The sequence below is a fragment of the Mesoplodon mirus genome, assembly GCF_964341445.2.
Source record: "Mesoplodon mirus genome assembly, chromosome: 2".
Taxonomy (NCBI): domain Eukaryota; kingdom Metazoa; phylum Chordata; class Mammalia; order Artiodactyla; family Ziphiidae; genus Mesoplodon; species Mesoplodon mirus.
In genome coordinates this window covers 208079281-208103548 of record NC_138977.1, presented here as the reverse complement: position 1 = coordinate 208103548, position 24268 = coordinate 208079281, and the positions used below count along the sequence as shown (strand labels likewise).

Sequence of the window (24268 nt, the reverse complement as noted above, 5' to 3'; positions counted from 1 at the left end):
AGCTGAGTTTCACAGCAGAGAGAAAGCTGTTGTTTGAAGATCACACAGCAGAGGAAGGGAGAGGGAGGGACCGGCATGTCAGAGGGGAATTACCCCTGGCTGCTTCCCAGGCAGCCAGCAGTCCCTTGTGACCCCTTGGACCAGCTTGTGACTGAAACACTGTGACCCCTGCTCATCTCTTCCAACCTTGCACCAGCTCTAGTCCCAGGGGTCTGTGTGTAACATCTCCCCCTGCCCAGGTAAAATGACTGGAGCTTTCAGAAGTGACCCTCTCTGTAAATCGGTGCAGTCACTATGGAAAACAGTATGGAGATTCATTAAAAAACTAAAAATAGAGCTACCATATGATCCAGCAATCCCACTCCTGAGCATTTATCCAGAAAAGATGAAAACTCTCATTCAAAAAGATAAATGTGCCCCAATTTCATAGCAGCACTATTTACAACAGCCAAGACATGGAAGCAACCTAAATGTCCATTGACGAATGGATAAAGAAGATGTGGTATACACATACACACACGCACACACAATGGAGTATTTATTACTCAGCCATGAAAAAGAATGAAATAATGTCATTTGCAGCAACATGGATGGACCTAGAGGTTATCATATTAAGTGAAGTAAGTCTGACAAAGACAAATATCATATGATATTACTTATATGTGGAATCTAAAAAAATGGTACAAATGAAGTTATTTACAAAACAGAAACAGACTCACAGACATAGAAAACAAACTTATGGTTACCAAAGGGGAAAGGGGGAGTGGGGGGAAGGATAAATTAGGAGTTTGGGATTAACAGATACGCACTACTATATATATAAAATTGATAAGCAACAAGGTCCTACTATACATCACAGGGAACTATATTCAATGTCTTGTAATAACAAGACATTCTTTCCTATAATGGAAAAGAATATGAAAAGGAATACATATATGTAAAAAGAATATGTATATGAAAAATAATATATATATATATGCATATATATAATTGAACCACTTTGCTGTACACCAAAAACTAACACAACATTGTAAATCAACTATACTTCAATAATAAGTAAATTAAAAAGCAAAAATAAATAAAAATAAATTAGTAGTCCTTGGAATGATTAGATTAAATATCTGGATATTCCAGAAAAGCATCTAAAGCCCATCGTTCAAATTTAAGACAAAATTTATAGTTCCCTGTGTGTATATAGCACAGGGAACTATATTCAATATCTTGCAATAACCTATAATAGAAAAGAATCTGAAAAAGAGTATATATATATACACACTCAAATATATATATATGTATATATATATATATATATCTGAATCACTTTGCTGTACACCTGAAACTAACACAGCATTGTAAATCAACTATATTTCAATTAAAAAAAAAAGTGACCCTCTCTTACGCTCTACTTCTACTCAGATTTTTTTCCTTTTAAAATTTTGTTTATTATTATTGTTGTTATTGTGGTTGTTATTGCCTTTCCTCCTTCCCACACCCAGGGGCCCTGACTCACCCAGGCACCCATCTCTTCCCTGCCCTGATGCAGTCACCTTCTAACTGATCTCTCTCCTCTGTTCCATCTTCACACGGCTAATGGATCCATCTTACGGAGGAACACTTCCAGTTATGTCCCAAGTGACAATTTTCTCCTCCTGCTTATTTTTTTTTATTTTTATTTTTTTTTTTGTGGTACGCAGGCCTCTCACTGTTGTGGCCTCTCCCGTTGCGGAGCACAGGCTCCGGACGCACAGGCTCAGCGGCCATGGCTCACGGGCCCAGCCGCTCCGCAGCATGTGGGATCTTCCCGGACCGGGGCACGAACCCGTGTCCCCTGCATCGGCAGGCGGACTCTCAACCACTGCGCCACCAGGGAAGCCCCAACCTCCTGCTTATTTTTGTCTCTCAAAACCTGCTGAGCTTCATCATATATTCATTTAAATAATGGTATGATTACATGGTCATTGAGGGCTATTCATTTTTTCCCATCAGTGTCTTGATTTTGGGGATCTGTGATACAGATCCTTACTAGCTTCTAATCATTTTACTTATCTTCCATTTATTTCTATATCTATATTATAGAAGCTTTAAGGCCAAGAGTGCATTTGAAATTTCCCTGAGTACCTCCAGACCTGGGAGCACAGGAAGAGTCCGTGAATTGAACTGGTCCACAGCCACATATTGGCCCTTGTTGCCCAGCCAGCCCCAGTTCCATATGTCGAATCCCCCAAGCCTGCCTCAAAGTGCCAAACACAACTATGGGGTGTGTGACAGACTTCGGTGACAGCTGGGGAATGGCCAGTGACAGATTTGATAAATCCAGCCTTCAGAGAGATTGATGGAGCCGGTGACGTGTCATCATTCCTGCTCTCTCTTCATCAGCAAAGCCTGAGCGCTCAGCCTTGGCGCCCTTGTTTTTTGACCTTTGGGAACAGTCTCCATTAGCTCCCCGCAAGTTGTGGTAGGATTGCATTCATCCATTCTGCTCCCAGGCCATGTTTATAGCCTCTGCTCCCAAGTCACTTCCCTTTACACACCTCCACCAAACTGGGTCTCTTGAAGTTGACAAAAGAAGAACAAAGATACCGCTCTAACCGTTGCTGCTCTGTTTATTTGCTCACACTGACCCACTTGCCCTGGAACACTCTTTTTTCGCATCTTCAAATTAAGACCTTTTACTGTTTTCCTAGTCCCACCTTGAAAGCTTTGGCAGGTTCCCAGCTTCTTCCTGTCTTACATAAAGCCACCATAGCACTCTGGACAAAATATAACACTTACTATACTTCGTGTGTGATATCCCCTGAGAAGCTAGCTTTTTCTTTGGGGAACTTACATCTCTCGGGGTTTGGGGGAGCTGGTCTGGGATGGGTCATCATGGTTCTCTATCTATCCCTGTACCTACCGGCCAAGGAGAAGGCTTGTGTCAGCGCTGGGTGAAGTTTTAGTTCCTTTATAATGTGATTTCCCCTAAGAGTGGGTTCTGGCTTCCTGTGCTGTGCAACTAGAGCAGCAGAGCTTATCTCTGAAGACCATGGATTTCTCTGGATTGATTTTCTTCCTATTGAGGCTGGGGGAGGAGATTGCTTGATATTTGCAATGCCTTGGGGGCTGGCATTAGAAATTTATTTGAAGTCCTCAAGATCCCATCTCTTTCTTGCTAAAAAGAATGCAGTAACAACAGTGAGAACTGGAGAGTCATGAGGTGGATGAATGCTTTGCACCCAGGCCATCCCTAGGGTGGTATTAGGATGAGGCAAATCAAATAGAACTGGCAGGGTTTTCTGTCAGCCTTTTCAGGAAATGCAATTTGCAAGCCTCCTGCCTCTAAAATATTACGGGCAGAGAAGGAAAGGGGAAGGAGCAGGCAACCTTGAAAAGAACCAACTGCAGGAAGTGTCCCTCCAACAAGGAAACCTCTGCAGGAGCCCACGTGGGGGAGACCCAGGGACCTGCCTCCTGATGGGAAAGTCACCGTGGGGACCTTTGTGGTGAAAGCATCCAATCCCATCAACCAAAGACTGAAACATGCTGTCACTCTTACCTTCTACCAAATGGTGTCCTTGCGCCGATTTCCTAGCTGCAAAAGAAAATTCCTAATGTGTACCTATCTAACAATCTAAAATGAGGGGCTGCATTGATCTCATTTAGAACTATGGAGAAGACTTTTTGGAGACAGTGGTGCTTGCAAGCTTTTGCGTTAACACAAGGAAGTGGAATTTCTATTCAAAGAAAGATGCCACTCTGCTAGGGATCCAACCAAAATGTGAATGGTAAGAAGATGGAAAATGAAAGTTGGAAACAGCTGCTCTCATACCCCACTTCTTTCAGCCCATCTTAATCTGCTATAGTTTAGGTATCCTGAGCAAAGTCAATGAATCTCACTTTTGCCCACCTCCAAGCTATTTGTCCTCCTGTGGCCTCTCTCTTTATTCTCCCTTGGAACCTGTGCCCCTCAGCCAACTTGCAGCCCTGCAGGCCTCTGGAGCATGACACCAGAGATGATTGTACAATTGGTTAAAAGCTCATAATAAAACCAACCGTTGAAATTGGATCCTTTGCAATTAACTGTATTTTTATCTGCACTCTTCTTATAGCAGACAAAGGCAGATGGGAAGAAAACAAGTCAATGTGAGAGACGTCAAAAAAAAAATAGGAGAAGGAAGGAAGAAAGGAAGGAAGGAAAGGAGAAAGGGAGGGAGGGAGGGAGGAAGGACGGGCTAAATCTTCAGAGGAGGAACATGGCAAGAAGTGTTGACAGCCCCAGACCAGCATAATAACGAAGTAGAAGGTTGGGCCCTGAGGCTGCTAATAGGTCTTGAGCATAGATGAACAGTGGGTTTGTGCTCATTAAGTTGTATCTACTGAGATGGGGAAGTGGTTGCAGATAGTTTAGAGTGATTCTAAACGGGAAGCATTATCTGCCTTGCATTCTTAGTTAACCAGAATCCTTTCCCCCTCCTTTTCTAAAATGTCTACTACGTTTTTTCCCAATATTTTGTACCAGTGTTAGCAAAACAAAACAAAACTAAACCCCTCCAAGAATGGCCTTTGGGGGTTCAAGATAGAGGTTTAGTAGGTGAGCAGCGCTCTCCTAAAACTAGTTGAAATATTCTCTTCCTCCCCCTGATCTTTCTACCTCACTCGTTCTCTAGGCTTGGCACTGCTGGAGAAAGCGGCCGATGCTTTCTCTGATGTGACAGATAGTAATGATAGTTCTCAGTTCTGTGTTCTGACAGAACTGAGAAACCTTGGAGCCGGAGACAGACAGGGAGGGAAATAAATCTTACTTAGGTGCTGCCAACACTATGAATTTTATTAAAGGACATTGACTCGTTCTACACGGAAAGCCTTCCACTGGTGGCTGAGACAGTCATTGGGTAAAAAAGGCTTTGATCGCACTGTTTTTAGTGGAGGAAAACTTTGCTGCCAGATTCTGCAGGTTTAATTATATCTTGGATGGCTGTGAGTTGTTTTCTTCTTTTCTTGGTATAACATCAGGCTGGAGAATTAACTTCTTAGGGAGAAAAGGTTTGAAATAGTAGGTGGAGTATATAGAGCAGCTCTGTCTAGGGGTGAATATTCAAGACCCTGCCTGCAAGTCCTTGCAAGTTTCAAATGTACTGATATTTATAGTTTTGTTTGTTGGTTTTAGGTACAGACCTCTAGCTGTGGATCCATGGAAGTAAAACATAATTCCTCTGCTAAATTACCTTTGTCTATCCTTTGGGAAACCTGAGTGTTTTACTAGCTAGATCCATGGCTAGGCAATTTGCATGATGTAAAGTCAATACTTTTTTTTTTCTACCTTCATCATCTACTATGGGCTAGGTGCTCTATAGACACAGAAGGATGGGATTCCAGACACCTAAAAACTTTGTGATCTCATCAAAGAGGCAGTGAGTGATCTCAGATATTTTAGAGTGATTTTAGATAGGAAGGAATTTCTGCCTTGCATTAATAAAAGGCTCTCTTGGAAGGCTACTAAGAAAGTTAAATATAAATACGTGGACTACAGTTTGATAGCATTCCTTGTACCGTAATTCTTTGGAAATGAGGCCACTGGGAAATCTCAGTGTGTAGGAGAGGGTTCATAGAAAAGATGTCCTCTGATCTGGACTGAAAAAGAAGACTGGCATTGAGGTAGGCAAGTCTTAAAGCCACCTCTGCCAGAGTGGGTAGCACCAGCGAAGGCATGGCAGGAGGCATGTGCCCACGTGTGAATGGAAAGGTGAGAAAACGAGTCCACTGACACTAAAGGGTACCTTTTGAGATAGGAAGCTATAAAAGATGTCACTGAGCTGAATAAGAGAGCCTTGGTTTATTGGATTGTTTGGTGTACCCACTGCTTGAGGGGCCTCTGGATGATCATAAATAACAAAGCATCCCCTTGAAGAGGATACAAACAAATATCATGGGACATACCTGACTGGTCCACAGGTTCTGAATCCAAGCCTAGGGGGCTCAATTAAAAAAGACATAGAAGAAAAAAAAATATACACACAGATGCTGGAACCCAACAATTCCTCACAGAGATGAATTCTGTGTAAAGGCAGAGATGGCAATCCCTTGGTGTAGCCTTAGGAGAGCTCAGAGTTTATATATGATTTTCAGAATATAGGTGGCGAGTCTAGCCTTCACAGAGAATTATTATTATTTCAAACCACCCTGATTCTCTTACATTTGCATAAATCTTTATATATAAATATAGGTATTAACATACATTTATAAATAGATATAGGCACACACAGTGGTGTGATCTCTGGGTCCTTTAAACTTGTAGAAAGCAGTGCAGCTCTGGGTTTCAATTAAAAAAGATGGTGCAAGGGGAGAGGAAGTATCAGACACTCCAGATCAAGTGCTTGCTGTTGTAATCCAAGTCTGAATATCAAAATGCAAGTGTTCAGGACATGCTGGGAAACAAGAAGCAGGATGTGCACCCTCTGGCTGCTTGGGTTCTGAATCAAGAGGGGGGGTGTTGTCTTATCTTCTGTTATTTCTACGAGGGACGCTGTCTCCCCATTTCTCCTTGGTGCCCTTAAAATGAATCAAGCATGAAATGTACCCAGGAAACCTTTCTCCCCCAGGCATGATGGGGCAGAGAAAAGTAATAAGACTTGAAAGAAAAAGCCACAGATTCTTCTTGGCTGGATGCCCAAATACTCTGTACTTGGGGCCAAGTGAGCTGCTCGCTTTGGTAGCCAAATATTTCAGCCTTTTTTTGACTTCAGGATGTGTTTTGATCCAGTGGATACAATGTCGTAGTAGCAAGCTCTTCCAAGGGTCAGTAAGTACCCACTTGAGCTGACTTATTTCTTGGACATGGCTGGTACATCTGCAGCCTTGGTGAGTCACTTGGTGAGTCATTTGACCCTTCACTGAGTGCTGGGGCTGGAGAGGGAGGACAATCATAGTACTCAGTACAAAGTGACTCACCATCCATTCACTGTGGGACTTGGCAAATGCAGTGGTGGACGACTGCGATGTGAGTGGGTTACAGACCAGGCACATAGCAGAAAGGAGATTTTCCAAATGGTATTTTTCCAATCAGCAGCCAAATGTCCATGGGAACCAGAATACCTAGAGTAATAGGAATCTCTGGGCTGCCATCAGAGGACACTTCTAGAGGCAGAAAAGCTTCCATGGTGCTATAAAAATGACTGGAGAAGGACAGGTATGGAGCAAGCCAGCAATGAAGAACGAGATGTAAGAGAAGAAAGAACTTTGGAGGGGAAGGAGCATTTGGAGGGTTAGACCCTGTCTTATGAGAAGTGTTTCCTTGCAGTTGCCCTCGGAAAGCACTGAAGCAGTGTAGCAACTGGACTTGAAATCTTCAATAACCATCAGTAAAATGGCCATAATACTGGCAGTGATGGTGTGCGGATAAATGAAGGAATGCAGGAAAAGCGCTTGGATCATAGTAAGAGCTTAGTCCATGTGGGCTGCTGTTAGAGCCTGAAGTTCCTCTGCTTCCTTTTTAAGAAACCAACACTGGCTCCTCTTCCCTGCAGGATCGATTCTGGTCTCCCTAACTTGGCCTTCAAAGCCTTTTTCAAGTTGCCCTCAACATTTTCATCTAAATTCATTTAGATAAGCCAGGCTTATTCATATAACGTCCCTGCATTTCTCACCTTTGACCCACGTTGTTCCCTTTGTGAGTAACGCCTGTCCCATTTTTGTCAGTTTGAATTCTGCCATTCGTTCAGGTCCCAGTTGAATCCCCACATATCTCGGAAGCATCCCTGATGGACTTCTGAGTCTCCTTCCTTTGCATTCCTTTATCACTGGTGGCATGCTCGTTATTTCAGTCAGGTTTTGGTTATACTATTGGCTTTCTGAGAGCCAGGTCTAGATTTTGGACTTCTTTGTATTCCAGACAACAGTCTGCCTAGGCTAGGGCCAGTGGTACAGCTCACCAGGCAAAACGGGGTATGAATCCCAGTTCACTCTAATATTTAGTGGCATGTGATTTCCAACAAATCCCTTAATCTTTGTGAGCTTCAGTTTGCTCAACTGTAAAATGGGGATATTAATGTCTGCATTCTGCCTTGCAGAATGTATGTGGGGAGTAGAACTGATACCAGAGCACTCATCTGGCATAGAATGGGTGCTAAATAAATGGTAGATATTATTATTGTTAATAATAATAATAATAAAAATAATAATTATCCAGTGAACTGATGTTTGTGCATTCAATGTACCGTAAAGTCGTGGTATTGAATACTTTCTGTTGTCCACAGTTATACAGCTCTGCTGAATTTGGGAGAAGGTGGCAGCTTATCCAGGAAGGGGTCGTACCGAACAGGTTCTACTGGTAAGTCTCACTCTATTTTCTAGCACATTTAAGATATCACCTGTGTAAATGAGCATTGGAATCTTTTCCTCACCCAGAACTCACATGAAGTCTGTTCTTATTGGGTTACGCACACATCCCCTAGGGCAGAAGGTGACATTGGAGTGGTAAACATCTTAAGGGAATGTTAAAGCAGTGTCATAAATCACTTAACAAACCCAACATAGATAACTGAGATTAATGGACAACAGGGGCTTTGTAACTGTTGTCCTGTTATATTTTGATGAGACTTTGAGACAGACACTTAAGAACATTTTAATAGTGACTTTTATTACTAAAAGCGTGATACACACATATACGGCATGTTCGTATAAAGGCTTTCAGTGTAAATAAGTAGATCTTATTTAGTCTAAAAGGCAGATCCTCGTCCAATTCCTGCTTTCAAGTCTTCTAGACATTCTCATCATCAAATGGGATGCAACCAATGTTTTTAATTTCTTACTTATCCTTCCATAAATGTTCTCTGAATTACTAAATGCGTGTAAATATAAATATACATATTAGTAATTGTTTTTTCTTAGTCAGCTTTGACTGCTATAACAAAATACCATAGACTGGGTGGCTTGAACAACACAGAAAAGAAGGAGGCAAAGAAAGTAATATTCTTTTTTTTTTTTACCTCCTGAGCCCATCCCCCTGGTTAAATTAGAGGTGGCCTCCCTCCCTGGGTTACTACAATTGAAAAGAAGGGATAATACAAGTTCCTTTTAGCTTCTGAGTTTCCAAGGGCCTAGATCCCAGCAAAATAAGAACAAGTACAAAGCATTCTAGTGTAATGTTGACATTACTTATCAATCCCTTTAGAATTTACCACCTAAACCCTATAAAAGATGTGATTCTGCCTTATCCTAATTTATCTAATCTGCCTATGGAAAAGGCATCTAGGTTGTTTCCAGACTTCTGCTAGTATAAACAGTGCCCTGCAGAACTAGCTCAGACAAGAGTTTAAATATCCCTTGTTCACATCATTGAGAATCATTGTTGCAATGACCTTTTAGGAGCCAATGAGCTTCCTGCAGCTAGGACAGTAAAAGCTGTCTCCCCTTTACTCCTCCTGAAATCACACTGCCTCTCGTCATGCCTTGGGACTTCCACATACCTAATAGCTTCCCCCACCACTCCAATTCTCCAATTCTCTCACTTCTAAGAGGAATGCATTTTTATCTTTCTTATTTTCAAACACTGCCCTAAGACCCTGTGGGATTTGAAAGCCAGAGAACAGATAAATCTCTTAAGACACTAGTGAAACTGCCTGAAAAAGTAAAAGACAAGTCATTTGCAAACAAACTGGCTCAAAGTTAACACATTAGAGACTTGTATATGGAAAGATACTTTTTCTTTCCCCATCACAGAGACATTGATAACTAAATAGGGTTTCTGTTGCTCAGAAATTATTCACCTCTTCCCTGCTGCTCCCACTCAGGAATGGCTGAAGCTTTGTTTTTGGCATCTAAGTTGGATGCCCCTCTCCAGGAATTCAGTGGTAGCTGTCACTGAGTCTCCCTTCTCTGATCAGCATTTCTTCTCTTCCTCACTTATTCATTTTGTCCCTTATTCATGAGATACCTTGCATCTCCATGTGTTTTGCCTGTAAATTATAAAGTCACTTTTTGGAAGCAGGTCCATACTTTTTTCTCTTTTACTGGGTGTTATATGTTCATAGAAAAACCTCAGAGAATAAATAAATAAAAGACCAAACTAAATTAATGTGGTTCCCCTGGTTTAACCTGGAAATGAAGTTGATGCTTTGCCAATGAGAAGGTATGAGGGACAAATCATTCCTTAAGTCCTGCTTCCAAGTGACTGAATATATCTGCATGTGGACCCAGCAATTGAAGGCAGAAAGTTGCAGTTCTCAAATGACTGGAGAGAAGTTTGTTCCAACCAATAGAAACAAAGAAAAACATTGACCAAAAAAAACAAACAAAAAAAAATGGATGAGAGAATTTCCCATGTTAAGTGGGACAGGGTACACAGTATCTTCTAGCCCACTGAAGGGCTTATTTACACACAGCTTTGGGAGGTGAACAAATCCATCATTGCTTTGGCTGGTAGTAATTGAACCCATTCTTATCTGTTCTTGGAATGGGGTTCTTCTATCTGTAAGCCTGATTAGCAAAGCCCTTGTAACCAAATGTCATATCATTATCTTTATAAAAATGATACACATGATCATATATAAATTCTAATTAATCTGTCTGTTGAGTGAAATGAATGATACCCCTTCTCTGCCTCTGGGAATGGAGTCTCTCCATTCAAGTCCTGATATTGTGATAGGCATTATTCAAACTTAAGCAATTTAATCCTCAGAACAATTCTGTGAAGTAAGCCTTGCATTATCATCCGTAACAGATCGGGAACCCTTGGCATGGAGAGGTCAAGTAATTTAGCCAAGGTCACACAGCCGGAAAGTGGCAGAGCCAGGATTCAAATGCAGGCAGAATGGCTTCAAAGCCCATGAGCTACTAAATCAGTGGACTCTATTGCCTAGGCCTCTTGGAATTTTTTTTCTGGGCTGGAGCTGTGAGCCCTAGAAATCTAGCCCATTCAGGCAGATGAGTAGAGAAAATCCAAAGCTCTTTTGGCCACCATGTCTGCGTGTGTATATCTCCAACTGGGCTTGGCAAATGGCCTTCTTGGGTTGTTTAAGCTAGGTTGGTTTTTTCCAGAGAAAGCATGAGACCTTGTAAATTGCACAGTGCACGTTGACTGTTGATGAAATCTCTTGGTCTCTGGCCACATGGTATGTATTTTCTGACCCTGAGCAACTTCCTAAGGCTGGCAGAAAAGGTGTCATTCAAAGCAGTATTTATTAGACCCCTGGAAATCAGTTGCTTCAAATTACACAAGAACTGTAGGGCTACCTAGGATTATTCAGCAAGCTTAATTGAAAGAGGCTCTCGTTAGTCATTTCTGCTTGAAGCCTGGCTGTGGGAGTGTAGAGGTGACTAAGGGGAACTTTTCTAGTGCTAAATTGAATTGACGGGTGACCCTGGGTAATAATATAGCATTTCCCATGGAGAAAAATGAAGATGAATTCATATCTTTTCCTCATCACCTAGTACACTTAAGAAATGTCTTTATTTGGGGTGGCAGTAGTAATGCCACCCCTGGAAGTAATCAGTGGCAATTGTGAAACAATTACGGAGTGTAACAGTTTATCCTTGTATTCACGGTGGTTGTTGACAGTGCTGTCATACTGACATACTTATGAACTTTCTTCCAAGGAGTTTAAAGTGCTTCCAAAACTGATTTACATGTTTAGGGCATCTTATAAAACATATTTTAGCACAATATTGCCCTTAATAGAATAGGTGTCTTTTCATTCAACTAACTGCTGTAGCAGTCTTGTTCTTTACTATGTCAGAAATCAATTATACCGGGAGGCAGTACAGCCTGGAAGTTAAGGGGCTCAGAGATACTGAGGTGTGAGTTCTAGCTTTGCCATTTACTAAGTAAGGGGTCATGGGGAAGTTAAGTTCTGTGTGCCTCAGTTTTTTTCCCCTGTAAAGTGAAGATAATTAATACCTACTTAATCAAATGAGATGTTTCTTGTGAATTGGTTATATGCCTGGCGTCTAAGAGTTGTATTAAGTTCCCACTGGCTAATCGTCATATTATTAACAGTAGCTGACTTTTTTTTTTTTTTTTTTTGCGGTACACGGGCCTCTCACTGTTGTGGCCTCTCCCGTTGCAGAGCACAGGTTCCGGACGTGCAGGCTCAGCGGCCATGGCTCACGGGCCCAGCCGCTCCGCGGCATGTGGGATCTTCCCGGACCGGGGCTCGAACCCATATCCCCTGCATTGGCAGGTGGACTCTCAACCACTGCGTCACCAGGGAAGCCCAGTAGCTGACTTTATATGTCTCTTAGTTTTGTTTCTCCCCCATGTTGGCTTCATTCTCAGGTCACTTTCCCCATTCGTAGCAATGATGGACATCATCAGCTTTAGTCTTACAATCTAACAGTTTGGAAGCTCCATCAAACCAGTCTGCCTCTTTCCTCATGTTTCCAGGGATTGAATCCCAGTAGGCTGCATTACTCATGTAGGTCAGACACATATCTTCCCTGGGAACTGAAACAGGAGATGGTGTTGAGTCCCAGTTAAACTGCGTGGCTCAAGGTTGGAGGAAAGATTTCTAAAAAGGAAAAAAAAGAGAAAAATATTATTTTATCATAAAATAGAGGGATAGATTTTCATTACGGAAAAAATACAGATGGGAGAACTGAGTGCCAGCAAAATACTGTTCCATATTAGGGATTTGTGTTTGTTAATTAACTATACACAATGGTCTGGGCACATGATAAATCATGCCCTTTGATCCTCATAACAGGATTGTGAGGTAGGGATTTCTACTCTCATTTTGATGAACTAGAAAAGTGATGTAGTTTACCCAACATAAAATGTAATACAGCCGGGTTTTGAAACTTGGTCTCTCGGGGTCCAGGCTCTTGCTTGTGATAATAAAGATCAGCTCAAAACTCAAGACTTATTTTCCACCTGTATCCCCCCCAATAACTGTTAGTTTAACAGTTGGATAGATAAGAGCCAACGTGTTGCATTTGACACTGAAGAAGAACATGAAATGGAGGACCAATGTTAGCCAAATGCCTTGAATAAATGAAGCTTTTGCCAAAAGCCAAGTTTACTATTAGAGGTTGATGAATGTGGTTTGTTGGCATCTGATTCGAGTTTAGGACAAAGCAATGGAAGGCAGTTTTCGTTAGAAACCACTCAGTGATCTAGTATCTATGCAAAAGACAAGGCAACCTTAGAACTGTTTCAGTTAATTAAAAATACATTCAGGGCTTCCCTGGTGGCACAGTGGTTGAGAGTCCGCCTGCCGATGCAGGGGACACGGGTTCGTGCCCTGGTCTGGGAAGATCCCACATGCCGCAGAGCGGCTGGGCCCGTGAGCCATGGCCGTTGAGCCTGCGCGTCCGGAGCCTGTGCTCCGCAACGGGAGAGGCCACAACAGTGAGAGGCCCTGGTACCACAAAAAAAAAAAAAGAAAAAAAAGAAAAAAAACATTCAGGTGTACCTTATTGATTATGTTGTTCTGACATATAGGGGGCTGGCTGGAAACAGGGACAGCTGAATGGCAATTGCATGTTTTCTGTGACAAATTCACACATGGAAAATTAAGAGTCGGCTCGACAATGAACCTGTTGTTATTCTGGAATGCCATCTTGTTTCAGTGGTATCCTTCAGGGGGCATAAGACAGCTGTATTATATAGCAGAGGGATATAGGGATACTTCCGGCTCCATACTCAGTGTGTTTGAGCAAGTTTCCACATTCTCATTCATCCCCATTGTTCAATGCCAGTCAGTATGACTGACTCCCCATTGCACATCTTTGGCAACAAGTCCCATTTCTTTTTTTTTTTTTTTTTTTTTTTTTCTTTTTGCGGTATGCGGGCCTCTCACTGTTGTGGCCTCTCCCGTTGCGGAGCACAGGCTCCGGATGCGCAGGCCCAGCGGCCATGGCTCACGGGCCCAGCCGCTCCGCGGCATATGGGATCCTCCCAGACCGGGGCACGAACCCGTATCCCCTGCATCGGCAGGCGGACTCTCAACCACTGCGCCACCAGGGAGGCCCAACAAGTCCCATTTCTTGAGCACTTACTGTGTGCCTAGCTCTTTGCTGTGTGCTTTGCATATGTTGTTTTAAACAATCCTCAGACCAATGATGTGAAATGATTTATTGATCAAAACTCCATCAAGACCTGTGATAGAAAAATGCAACCTGTTTTAAGAAAAAAAAAATTATAAGCAGTATTGGCTCATGGATCTGATAAATCAGGTCTAACTTTTTCTAGACTCTACTTGATCCAGAGGCTCATTGAAGTCATCAGCTCTTTTCTTTTTTCTTTCTTTTCTTTTGTTTCCAAAGGCATTTGTTTTTATACTGAAGTATAATTGATTTACAGTGTTGTGTTGGTTTCAGGTGTACAGCAAAGTTATACATGAAGTCATCACTTCCTACCCAAGGTCCTCTTATCTAACCTCAGGCATAAGAGGCAGATCCATAAACTTTTTTTTTTTTTTCAGTACGCGGGCCTCTCACTGTTGTGGCCTCTCCTGCTGCGGAGCACAGGCTCCAGACGCACAGGCTCAGTGGCCATGGCTCACGGGCCCAGCCGCTCCGCAGCATGTGGGATCCTCCCAGACTGGGGCACGAGCCCATGTCGCCTGCATCAGCAGGCAGACTCTCAACCACTGTGCCACCAGGGAAGCCCAGATCCATAAACTTTTGTTACTATATCTGGCTATAGTCAGAAAACACTCTGGGACTTAAAATAGTTTCCTCTCTGTGCTGATTCATGGCACGACTGCTCATCATCTAGTCCTTGTTGAATATTGCTGCCAAGCCAATTTCACCATTTTATTTGCCTTGTTGTTTGATAGCTTGTTTTATATTCACCAGGTCACCATGACCCTTCCTCTTCTTCCTTCAGATATGCTGGCATTCAACACAGCATCTCCAAGACTTCTAAGCCACTCACACCAAAGGGGCTTGGAGGGGATATGGCATGAGATGACTCTTGTCTCTTTCCCCAGATGGGTTTAATGGATTCAGTAACAAGAGAATTCTCTCTACTTTTCCTTTCTCAGGTTTTGCAAACTGGAAACGGGGTGAAGTCTAATGATATTAAAAAAAAAACCACAAATATATATATGTATATATACATATATATGTAAAATGTAATGTATAAAGTAAAACTCTGTGCTATCAAAATAACTAGAAAATATGATACTGTATTTGACAGTATTGGATTAGATAGGGTGTATGGCTATTTTTTAAAGATACTCTGCCTCATCCTTCACCCACATCTATGAAACTAGTTATTTTCTGCAGAGAACATCTTAAAAAACACCATCACTCGCTTTCAATTTTATGTGAGCTGGCAGTGGAACATCCCACCATTCAAAATCAACTTTTTCTAGAGCTTCCATATTTCTGTATTCCCTATATCCTAGCCTCAGCGCCTTAGAGTCATATTCAACTCTGTTCTCTTACTCACTCTTAAATCTTTGGGTTTCCACATCCCATTGGTTCTAAATCAGGCAAGTTATATCTGTCCACCTCCTCTTCCACCCTCCCTAGCATTACACTGGTTCAGCATCCCCGTCACTAGGAATAGTGAAAAGGCCCCTCCATCCATCCCCTCATATTGTAACTACTGCCAAAGGAGTCGTGTAAGCATTTCCCTGATCGAGTGTTTACCCCATTCCTCATTGCCTACAACATAAAATTAAAAAGAGTAAGAATGTAACCAGGTTCTTGCAAACCTGGGTTCAGATATATATTTTCTGAGCCAACCACCATGCTCCTAGTTCTTTGTGCTAAATTCCAGAAGGCCAGATAAAAAGTCTAAGCACTGGCTCATCTATGGAGAAGTCTATACCTCTTATCTCTATGGTTTTATACAACTCTTACCTGGGGATAAACTGTCCTTTTTTGTTTTTGCAGTGATTAACCTTAGTACCTACTATGTATCAGGACAGTTTTGGTCTTTGAATGCAAAGATAATGTATGAGGGTATTTGTCATTATTAGGATCACAGTATCAGACCTTTATGGCCTTATGCTGATGGCTGTGTCTACCACGTAGCCTTCTTTGATTCTTGATTCTTGTTTTTCTAGGCAAGAATAACCTCTTTCTTCAAATTTAAATGTGATTATGTCATAAATAAAACATAATGTGTCATAGCATGTGTTGTATTACAGGTCTGTGTGTGGGATTGGTTGAAAGAGTACAGGCTTAGAGCCAGCATATGAAGCTTCAAATCTGAGCTTCACTATCTACTACCTGGGTGATCTTGAGAAACTACTTCACCTGCTCGAGCTTCAGTTTCCTTATTCGAAGGCTTATTTTGAGAATGAAAAATGACATATTATCATAATTATTATTAAGTAACTTAGCACTTAGTATGTGCTCTATCTTTTTATTTCCTCATTTCCATCTCCTGATGGAGGATAAGTTCCTTAAGGACCAAGACTCTCATTAACGTATTTCTATCTTGTGTACAACAATAAATGGAATAGCAGAAACTGTAGTGTGTGCACACATACACACACACACAGAAATTCATCAAGTACACATATATATGTATATGCACAAACATAAACCTCCAGTTGAAACTCATCTTGAATGGACTTGATCAGGGAACCATAATAGATGACCTGTTTTTCCTTCCAGCCTGAATAGGTTAGACTTCTAAGCCATTGACACCATCAAAGTGTGTATTGAAAGGTGGGGAGGATTCTAGATCAGTAAAAGGAACAGTTTTCTATGCAGTAGGTTGTTCATTAACTCGACAGGCTGTCCTAAGGAGTCATGAGATCCATGTTAGCCGAGGAATTTAAACAAAAACAGAGTGGCTGCCTCCTAGACTGCTCTCACAGACAGCTGTGCCGTAGAATACTGACAGATCCTCTACACACTTCAGAATATGGAATTCAGGTGAGGAACTCAGAACCCTCCGTCCTTTAGAGCATGGACTTTATTCTCTCTTCTCTGGCAGTCTTTTCTGGTTCTGAGACTCTGAGCTGAACCATGTGTGTGGCTTGGGTAAGGAGCAGAGAGAAGTAGCAGGAAATCATTCCCGAGATCACATACCAAGAGCTCCAATGGGGCATTTCTTGCACCTATACTAGGCGTGCTGGATAAGAGGATTTTCATTATCCTCGAGAGGACTGGTGTTTTATTTATTTATTTTTTTTCCTGTTAAAGAGCTCCACTTGAGTGCTATTTCCCTATCCACTTGCACCTTCCTCCACTTCTTTTTTTTTTTTTTTTTTTTTTTTTTTTTTGCGGTACGTGGGCCTCTCACTGTTGTGGCCTGTCCCGTTGCGGAGCACAGGCTCTGGACGCGCAGGTTCAGCGGCCATGGCTCATGGGCCCAGCTGCTCTGCGGCATGTGGGATCTTCCCGGACCGGGGCACAAACCCGTGTCCCCTGCATCGGCAGGCGGACTCTAAACCACTGCACCACCAGGGAAGCCCCTTCCTCCCTTCTTAATCTCTTCCTGTGATTAGCAAGTTTTCCCTACACATTAAGTTAAATTTCCCCTGCTACACTGTGAGCCCATCACTTTTCTCGTGACCTGCATTCGCTAATGGCCATTATTGATTCCTCTCCTCCTTGATGACTTCTTGGCTCCATGGACTGTAACTCCTCTATCTCTAAGCAACTGAGATTCAGTCATTTCTCTAGATTTCCACTAAGAACTCTTACGATGGCAGAGTACAAGAAATGACAGTGAAAGAGTGAAAGAGGGGAAAATCCTCATAATTATGGCTTCCTAATTTATACTAATATTAAAAAAAATTGACTTATGCCCTAGTGATCAGACTTCATTTAGCCTTCAAGTTCAAGAGCCTGTGGGTGTGTCCAGTGTCTGTGTATGTGGTTTCCCTTGCTCAGTTAATCATTGTCCACCTTTGTATGTTCCATTTAGCCAATAAGAGATGTTGTTTGGTGTTTCAGAGTGAGGGATCTGGAGTCAGAATGCTGTGGTATCAACAGAATCCTGTTTTCAAGGGGTGTGATGATGAGCTATTTAGTTAACGTCTTTAAGCCTTATTGTCTTCATTTGTATCATAGTCAGTGTCTTCCTCATATATTTGTTGTCAGGATTAAGATGAGATTCCAGGTTATACTCTAAACACATAATACATGGTGAATAAATATAAACTATTATTTAAAAGAGGGATAGGACAAGGTGGGTATTAATGAGTTTCTGCAATGTGGCCATCTCACTTTGATATTTGATTTAATAATTTATACTTCCAGTGGGCATTTTTAATGTGTGCATGAGTTTTGATTTTGTTGCCCCAGAATTAAGAACAATGGATAGAAAATCAGCTTACTGTTTTATTTTGTAGCTTCTCAGATAGTTGAAAACTCCTATCTTACAATTCATTTAATTTACATCAGTTGAGTCATTTTCAGAGCTAACTCCTGGCCATAAAGATAGAGGAAACAGCCCCTGCCCTGAAGGGGGCCTGAAGCTGCTGAGGTGGGGTTGCAAAGGGAGCCCCTAGAGAAGTCTGTGGAAGGATATTGCCCCTGCATAGCTGCCCCTCTGTGAGTTTGCAGCCAAGCATCTGGCTTGACGCCTAAGGTCCTAAGACTGGAAGTTTGGAAGAAAAGCTGGACTTGTAATTGTGAAGGGAAGAGCAAGGACAAACTCGATAGAAACTTCCAGTCCTTCTGAAGTGCCTCCCACCACCTCTAGCCAAAGGGACCTTCAGAGTGAAATAGCCACTACTTCCCTCCTGCCTTGCAGATGTCACACATATTTCCTTTCAGGCCATTATAACTGGAAACCATACAGAGACTCTGGAAAACATAGTCACATCTTCGCCAGGTTGATCCAGTGCAAAATCACCAGAGTCCACCCCTTGAAAACTTGGCACCTGTGCACATCATTTTAAATCATGTATGACTTCCAAATGAAAACAAAATTATGCATCTACCTAGCATGAGAGAACCCCCCATACAACTTAAAACATGATAAATATCTTCCTAAAAAGATGAAAAAATAATTGCCCATGTCGGGAATATCCTTGGGTGATATTCTTCTTCTAGGGAGTCATACTTCCCCTTTCTGTATTCCATAAGTAAAATACCAACATGTAAGGTCAGCCATCTTAACACATTTTATGTTAAAACAGAGGAATGGGAAAGAGGAAAAAGAAAGGAAAAGATTTACACACACACACACACACACACACAAATATATTTATATTAAATTAGATGATGATGGGTCTCTAGGGAATGGCTCCTAAGGAAAGGAATGTTTCTGTTAATAGGCCAAAGATGAGAAGAAACTGACCAAAAATCTAGGATAGTAAAGTGCCCAGAACGGTACCTGGTATACACCATGTAGCTTCAAATCTAAAATTTCATTAAATGAGGATGCACCCATATTTTGTGTATCTGTCAAAATAATTCTGCCTATTAAACTTTATCATTTCAATGATTTTAAGACACCTACTAATTTAAGAGATGTTAAAATAAAAAAAAGAGCGTTTTGGAATTGATGAGATGGGTGCACAATAAATATTTGTTGAATGATTGAAAGATGAGGAGTGGATACTGGAGATGAGACAACCATAGATATTTATTTTTCAAATCAAAGGTTAGATAGGCTTGTCTAAATAGATAACTAATGAGATATGGAATGGTGAATTCTACACAGGAGGGTAGTGGAGACCCAGAACCTGGATCATTTGACTGGGTAGGAATGAAATGCAGAGTGGGCTGAGGAAGATCTTAAAAGCAACAGTAAGATGCTGACTAGCCCTGATGTGTTTATGCATCAGAAGCTCAGGATTCTTAAAAAACTTAGGGCTCATCATATCTGACTTCTGACTTGCAGGAATCCCTTCTACAAAATTCTAAGTAAGTGGCTGAAAACGGCCATTTGGATTAAGAATGGAATTTTGTCTATCTGTCTGTCAGGATCTGTCTTCCTCTAAAGACAATAACTAGAGGAAATACACTAGTCCCACTGTTTTTTCATTGTTGGCTCTGGCACTTAAAACATCAACACCTCTAAAACAGAGCAATTCCATAATTTAGAGAAAGCTGTCAAGGTTTTCACAGGCATGGCAAGATGGGCCCTGGGGTGGCATGGGGGGAATGGAACTTGCTGCAACATTTGTGAGATTTATTGTAAAGGGTTTTACATGAGTGTTGAAGTTTAAGGCAGATAAATCCCAGAAGACAAATGCCACCAGTAATTGAATTACAAAGCCATTATCATGTGCTGAGCAGAGCAACTTTATGACTCTGTTGTGACAAGATGAAACTTGTTAGAATATTTATGTGCCTGGGATAGCTTCTGCATCACCAACCCCAACCCAGAGAACAAACTAGCTCTTCCATGTGTCTCCTATGAGCAGTTAGCCTTCCTGAGTAATTCAGTAGCCAAGGAAAACGAGATGCTTGAGAGGAACCTGCAACAGCCATAGCGTACAGCCAAACCTCACATCTGACCTCGAATTTCAACAGCTCCTGGGTCCAACATATTTACGTTGTCAGCTGAAATCAGGCTTTTCCCATGGTAACCAGGGCAGCCCTAGAATAAATAGACTCTGGCTCTCCACACTGTTTTCTATTTCTAAACAAATGGAGAGTAAAAACATCCCAGTAATAAGAGTCATGTCTCTGATCTTAACATTTCTTTAAAAAATCAAACAACTTCATCTTTTGTGATTGTTGAAATCTATGAATCATACACTCTTGACAGTGGAAATGAAACAGTATTTTACCTGCTTTACAGGATGAAATGACAACAGGACCAATCCACTCCTCGTGGTAACAATGATTTAGTTACAACAGATTGTCTTCCTGTTTATAGTAGCTTTGCTATAATAGAGTCTATCCTTATGAGATGTGGGTAGTTTTCTCTCCTTAATTTTTTATTTTGAAATAATTTTAGAATTGCAGAAGAATTTAAAAGAATAAGAGAGTTCCCATAAACTTACCTCATGCTAACATCTTATATAACCATGGTGTGATATTCATAACTGGGAAATTAACATTGATTTAATACTATCAATTAAACTGGAGACTTTATTTGGATCTCTCCAGGTTTTCTACTAATGTCCTTTTTTTTTTTCCCCATCTAGGATCCAAATAAGAATCCTACATTGCATTTATTTGTCATGTCTTTTTTCGTCTCCTCAAATCTCCCACTTTCCTTGTCTTTGATGACCTGGACAGTTTTTTGTTTGTTTGTTTGTTTGTTTGTTTGTTTTTTAATAAATGATACTTAGAGACTGAGTATTTATTTATTTATTTTTAGAAGATATTGGGGATAGGAGTTTATTAATTAATTTATTTATTTTTGCTGTGTTGGGTCTTCGTTTCAGTGTGAGGGCTTTCTCTAGTTGTGGCAAGCAGGGGCCATTCTTCATCGGGGTGCACGGGCCTCTCACTATCGCGGCCTCTCTTGTTGCAGAGCACAGGCTCCAGAGGCGCAGGCTCAGTAGCTGTGGCTCACGGGCCTAGTTGCTCCGTGGCATGTGGGATCCTCCCAGACCAGGGCTCGAACCCGTCTCCCCTGCATTAGCAGGCAGATTCTCCACCACTGTGCCACCAGGGAAGTCCCCCTGGACAGTTTTGAGGCATGCTAGTCAGATGTTTTGTAGAATGTTCCTCAGATTGGGTTAGTCTGATATTTTTTCATGATTACAGTGTTATATATGGTTGGGAAGAAAATCACAGAAATGGTGTGCCCTTATCATGACATCGCATCAAAGAGTGCAAGATATCAATATGTCCTACTACTGATGATGGTAACCTTGATCACTTGATTGAGGTGGTATCTGCCAGGTTTCTCCATTGCAGAGGTACTGTTTTCCCTGCTCCAACCTCTATTTGTTGGAAGCAAGTCCCTGAGTCCAGTTCCCATGCCAGGGAAGGAGAATCAAGCTCCAACTCCTGGTAGAAGGAGTATTAAAAACTGTGTGAATATATGTCAAAATCACCATGATCATTAAATATGTTGAGAGAGATATTTTGAGGCTATGTGTTTTGCTCACTAATCTTAGGACTCTTCAATCTTGCCTACAACAATTATGACTGTGGTATTCTAATGGAAATTTTCCATATTGATAATCTCATATATGTATTCATTGGAATTCTTCTGAAGGAATAATTGCTCCATTTGACAATTTATTTATTTATAGCACTATTTAATTGCTCAGCCAGTGAGGTGACCAGAAAAGACAGTGAATAAGCCCATTTCTGGATTATGTTTTGTTATTTCTTCTTCACCTCAGGAATCTCTGTTCTTTGGTGCTGAGCCTATGGTCAGATAATCCCTGTTAGGCATTAAGGTGACATTAATGTGCCACCTGCTAATTCAGGGCAAGACCTCTCTGCCTAATAAAGTCCTTCTTAAAGGAACATTTTAAAGTCTGACCTGGGATGAAGAACTCCTCTTTGTATTAAAAGATTACTGATAAGTATAATGATCCCATTGACTATTACCCCACCATTCTAAAACCTCCCAGAGGTGACTACCATTATGAATTTTGAATGTGCATTTCCAGTAGCATTTTTTTTCCTTTTATATACATTTTTGCTTTGGGTTAATCAATAGACAATAGTTAGATAAATTGGGTATTTTCATTTAATAGATTGCAATAAAGCAGTTAGAGATCTCTCTCATTAATGTTATGTTCTGGCATGGAACAGTCTCCAAGATATATTATTGAGTAAAATTAACAAGTTGCTAAAAATACATAGGGTATGATACCACTACAGTTTTAAAAGATAACAAGAAACCTTCTTAAAAAAATGTTGTGAGCTCCTCTTTTACCTCAATCCCACACTCTTTGATCACTTAAAGTATATTTCTCTATATCTCATTGGCACTGTTGTTTCTGTCTGGGGATCAGGCTCGTCATCTGGTCAGATTCCCTGGTGTCTCTCTAGATCTTCTCATCTGTATTCAGGAAACAACAAAGACAAAGATGGGGAGGGGCTATAAAAGTGGTGAAATAAGAGGGAAACAGGAAATGCAACCAGTGGTATAAGAAGCAAAATCATTACATTAGAACAAGGGAAAATGGGAAAGGATAGGGAAGCACTGTAGAAGAATGGTTTGCCTCGACCGATTTAGAAGAACGGTTGATAACTGGAGAGACATGCTGCTTACTTCTAAGCACTTTCATTTCTCTATCAACTTTCAACTTTATTTCTACCCAGCACGTCATGCAACAAACCTCACCTCCCACAACCATCCTGAGCTTTATGTATTCCTTCACTCTAGGTCAGACACCCCATTCCTTGCTTTGCTCTCCTACACACACTTTCTCTGTCTGTCTTTCTGTCTGTCTCTCTCTCTCTGCTCTGCCTTTTGTTGTAAATGTCATAACTTAACAGTCAGGCTTCTGGTTTGGGGAGTAAAAATGACAAAATGCAGAATTTAAGGAGCTAAGGATGTTGGCCATGCGGATTCTCTGTAGCCATTATGCATAAAAAAAACTAAGCATCATTTTTATTTTTCTGTCTATTTGTTATTTGTAGTAGCTTCCTTTATTTCTGGGAAAGAAGAAGGCAAGCAAGCATGTTTCTTAAGCTTACAGGGGAGGTTAAAATGCCACCTTTAGGCTGCTTTTTATTTATTTTTTTCTAGCTCATTTTCCCCACATGGGCAGGAGATGAGACCTCAGGCTAAGCTGCTTTGTTCAGGAGTAAAAGTTGCAGCATCAACCAGGACCTTCCTGACGATGTTTGTCTTGAGAGCCTAACTGTAGCATTAGGTGAAGAGGAAACCCTTGACTACAGAAGAGGAAATCGGGGTATCCAGCCGCTAATACAGGCTGGCACTTCGCTGCTTCTCTCTGTAGCAGACAGAACCACTCGCTTCTATGGGCTTTATTTACGAAGAGCCTGCAGGAACATGAATGCTCCATCTAAAACAAAAAAGGAGGAGTGCAGGTGTCTCCAACTCCCCAGCCTCTGCTCCTGTGCACATCTCTCCGCATTCCTCCCTTGGCCATTAGCTGCAAATCTAAATCTGAATAAATAGATGCTCTTCTGTCGTCACGGTGTTTACTTTTTAATACTTGCTCTGCGCTTATCTATATCAGGGCATTTTGTGGCTCCTCAGCATTTATTGAGCAGTATATTAAGTTGGTATAAACTCAGACAAAATGCCAGGAGAATGATAAACTAGTGACATTTTTGAGTTTCTCTGTGGAAAGTGTCTACAAAGGCTGCATGTGGCTGATTGTACTTCAGAAGGCTGATGTTGCACTCCTCATTTCACGGCGCGCTATATCAGAGGGAGTGTTTTATTTGCATTCTTGACTATGATAATCCTTAGATTTTATTCCCAAACAGCTCCTAAATGTGAGCACCAACTCAAGATGCTGGAAATGGAGATGCACGAGGC

General features: G+C 41.4%; 1 protein-coding gene across 7 annotated transcripts in view; it reads left to right on the top strand.

Annotated features, from left to right (window-relative positions):
* Positions 1-24268, top strand: part of SORCS1 (sortilin related VPS10 domain containing receptor 1) — a 562818-nt gene that overhangs the window by 366306 nt on the left and 172244 nt on the right. For all 7 annotated transcript variants that reach the window (XM_082611124.1, XM_082611122.1, XM_082611123.1 and 4 more), the window contains exon 5: positions 8232-8305. In XM_082611124.1, the coding sequence (XP_082467250.1) occupies positions 8232-8305 (74 nt within the window). The remainder of the gene's footprint in view (positions 1-8231; positions 8306-24268) is intronic.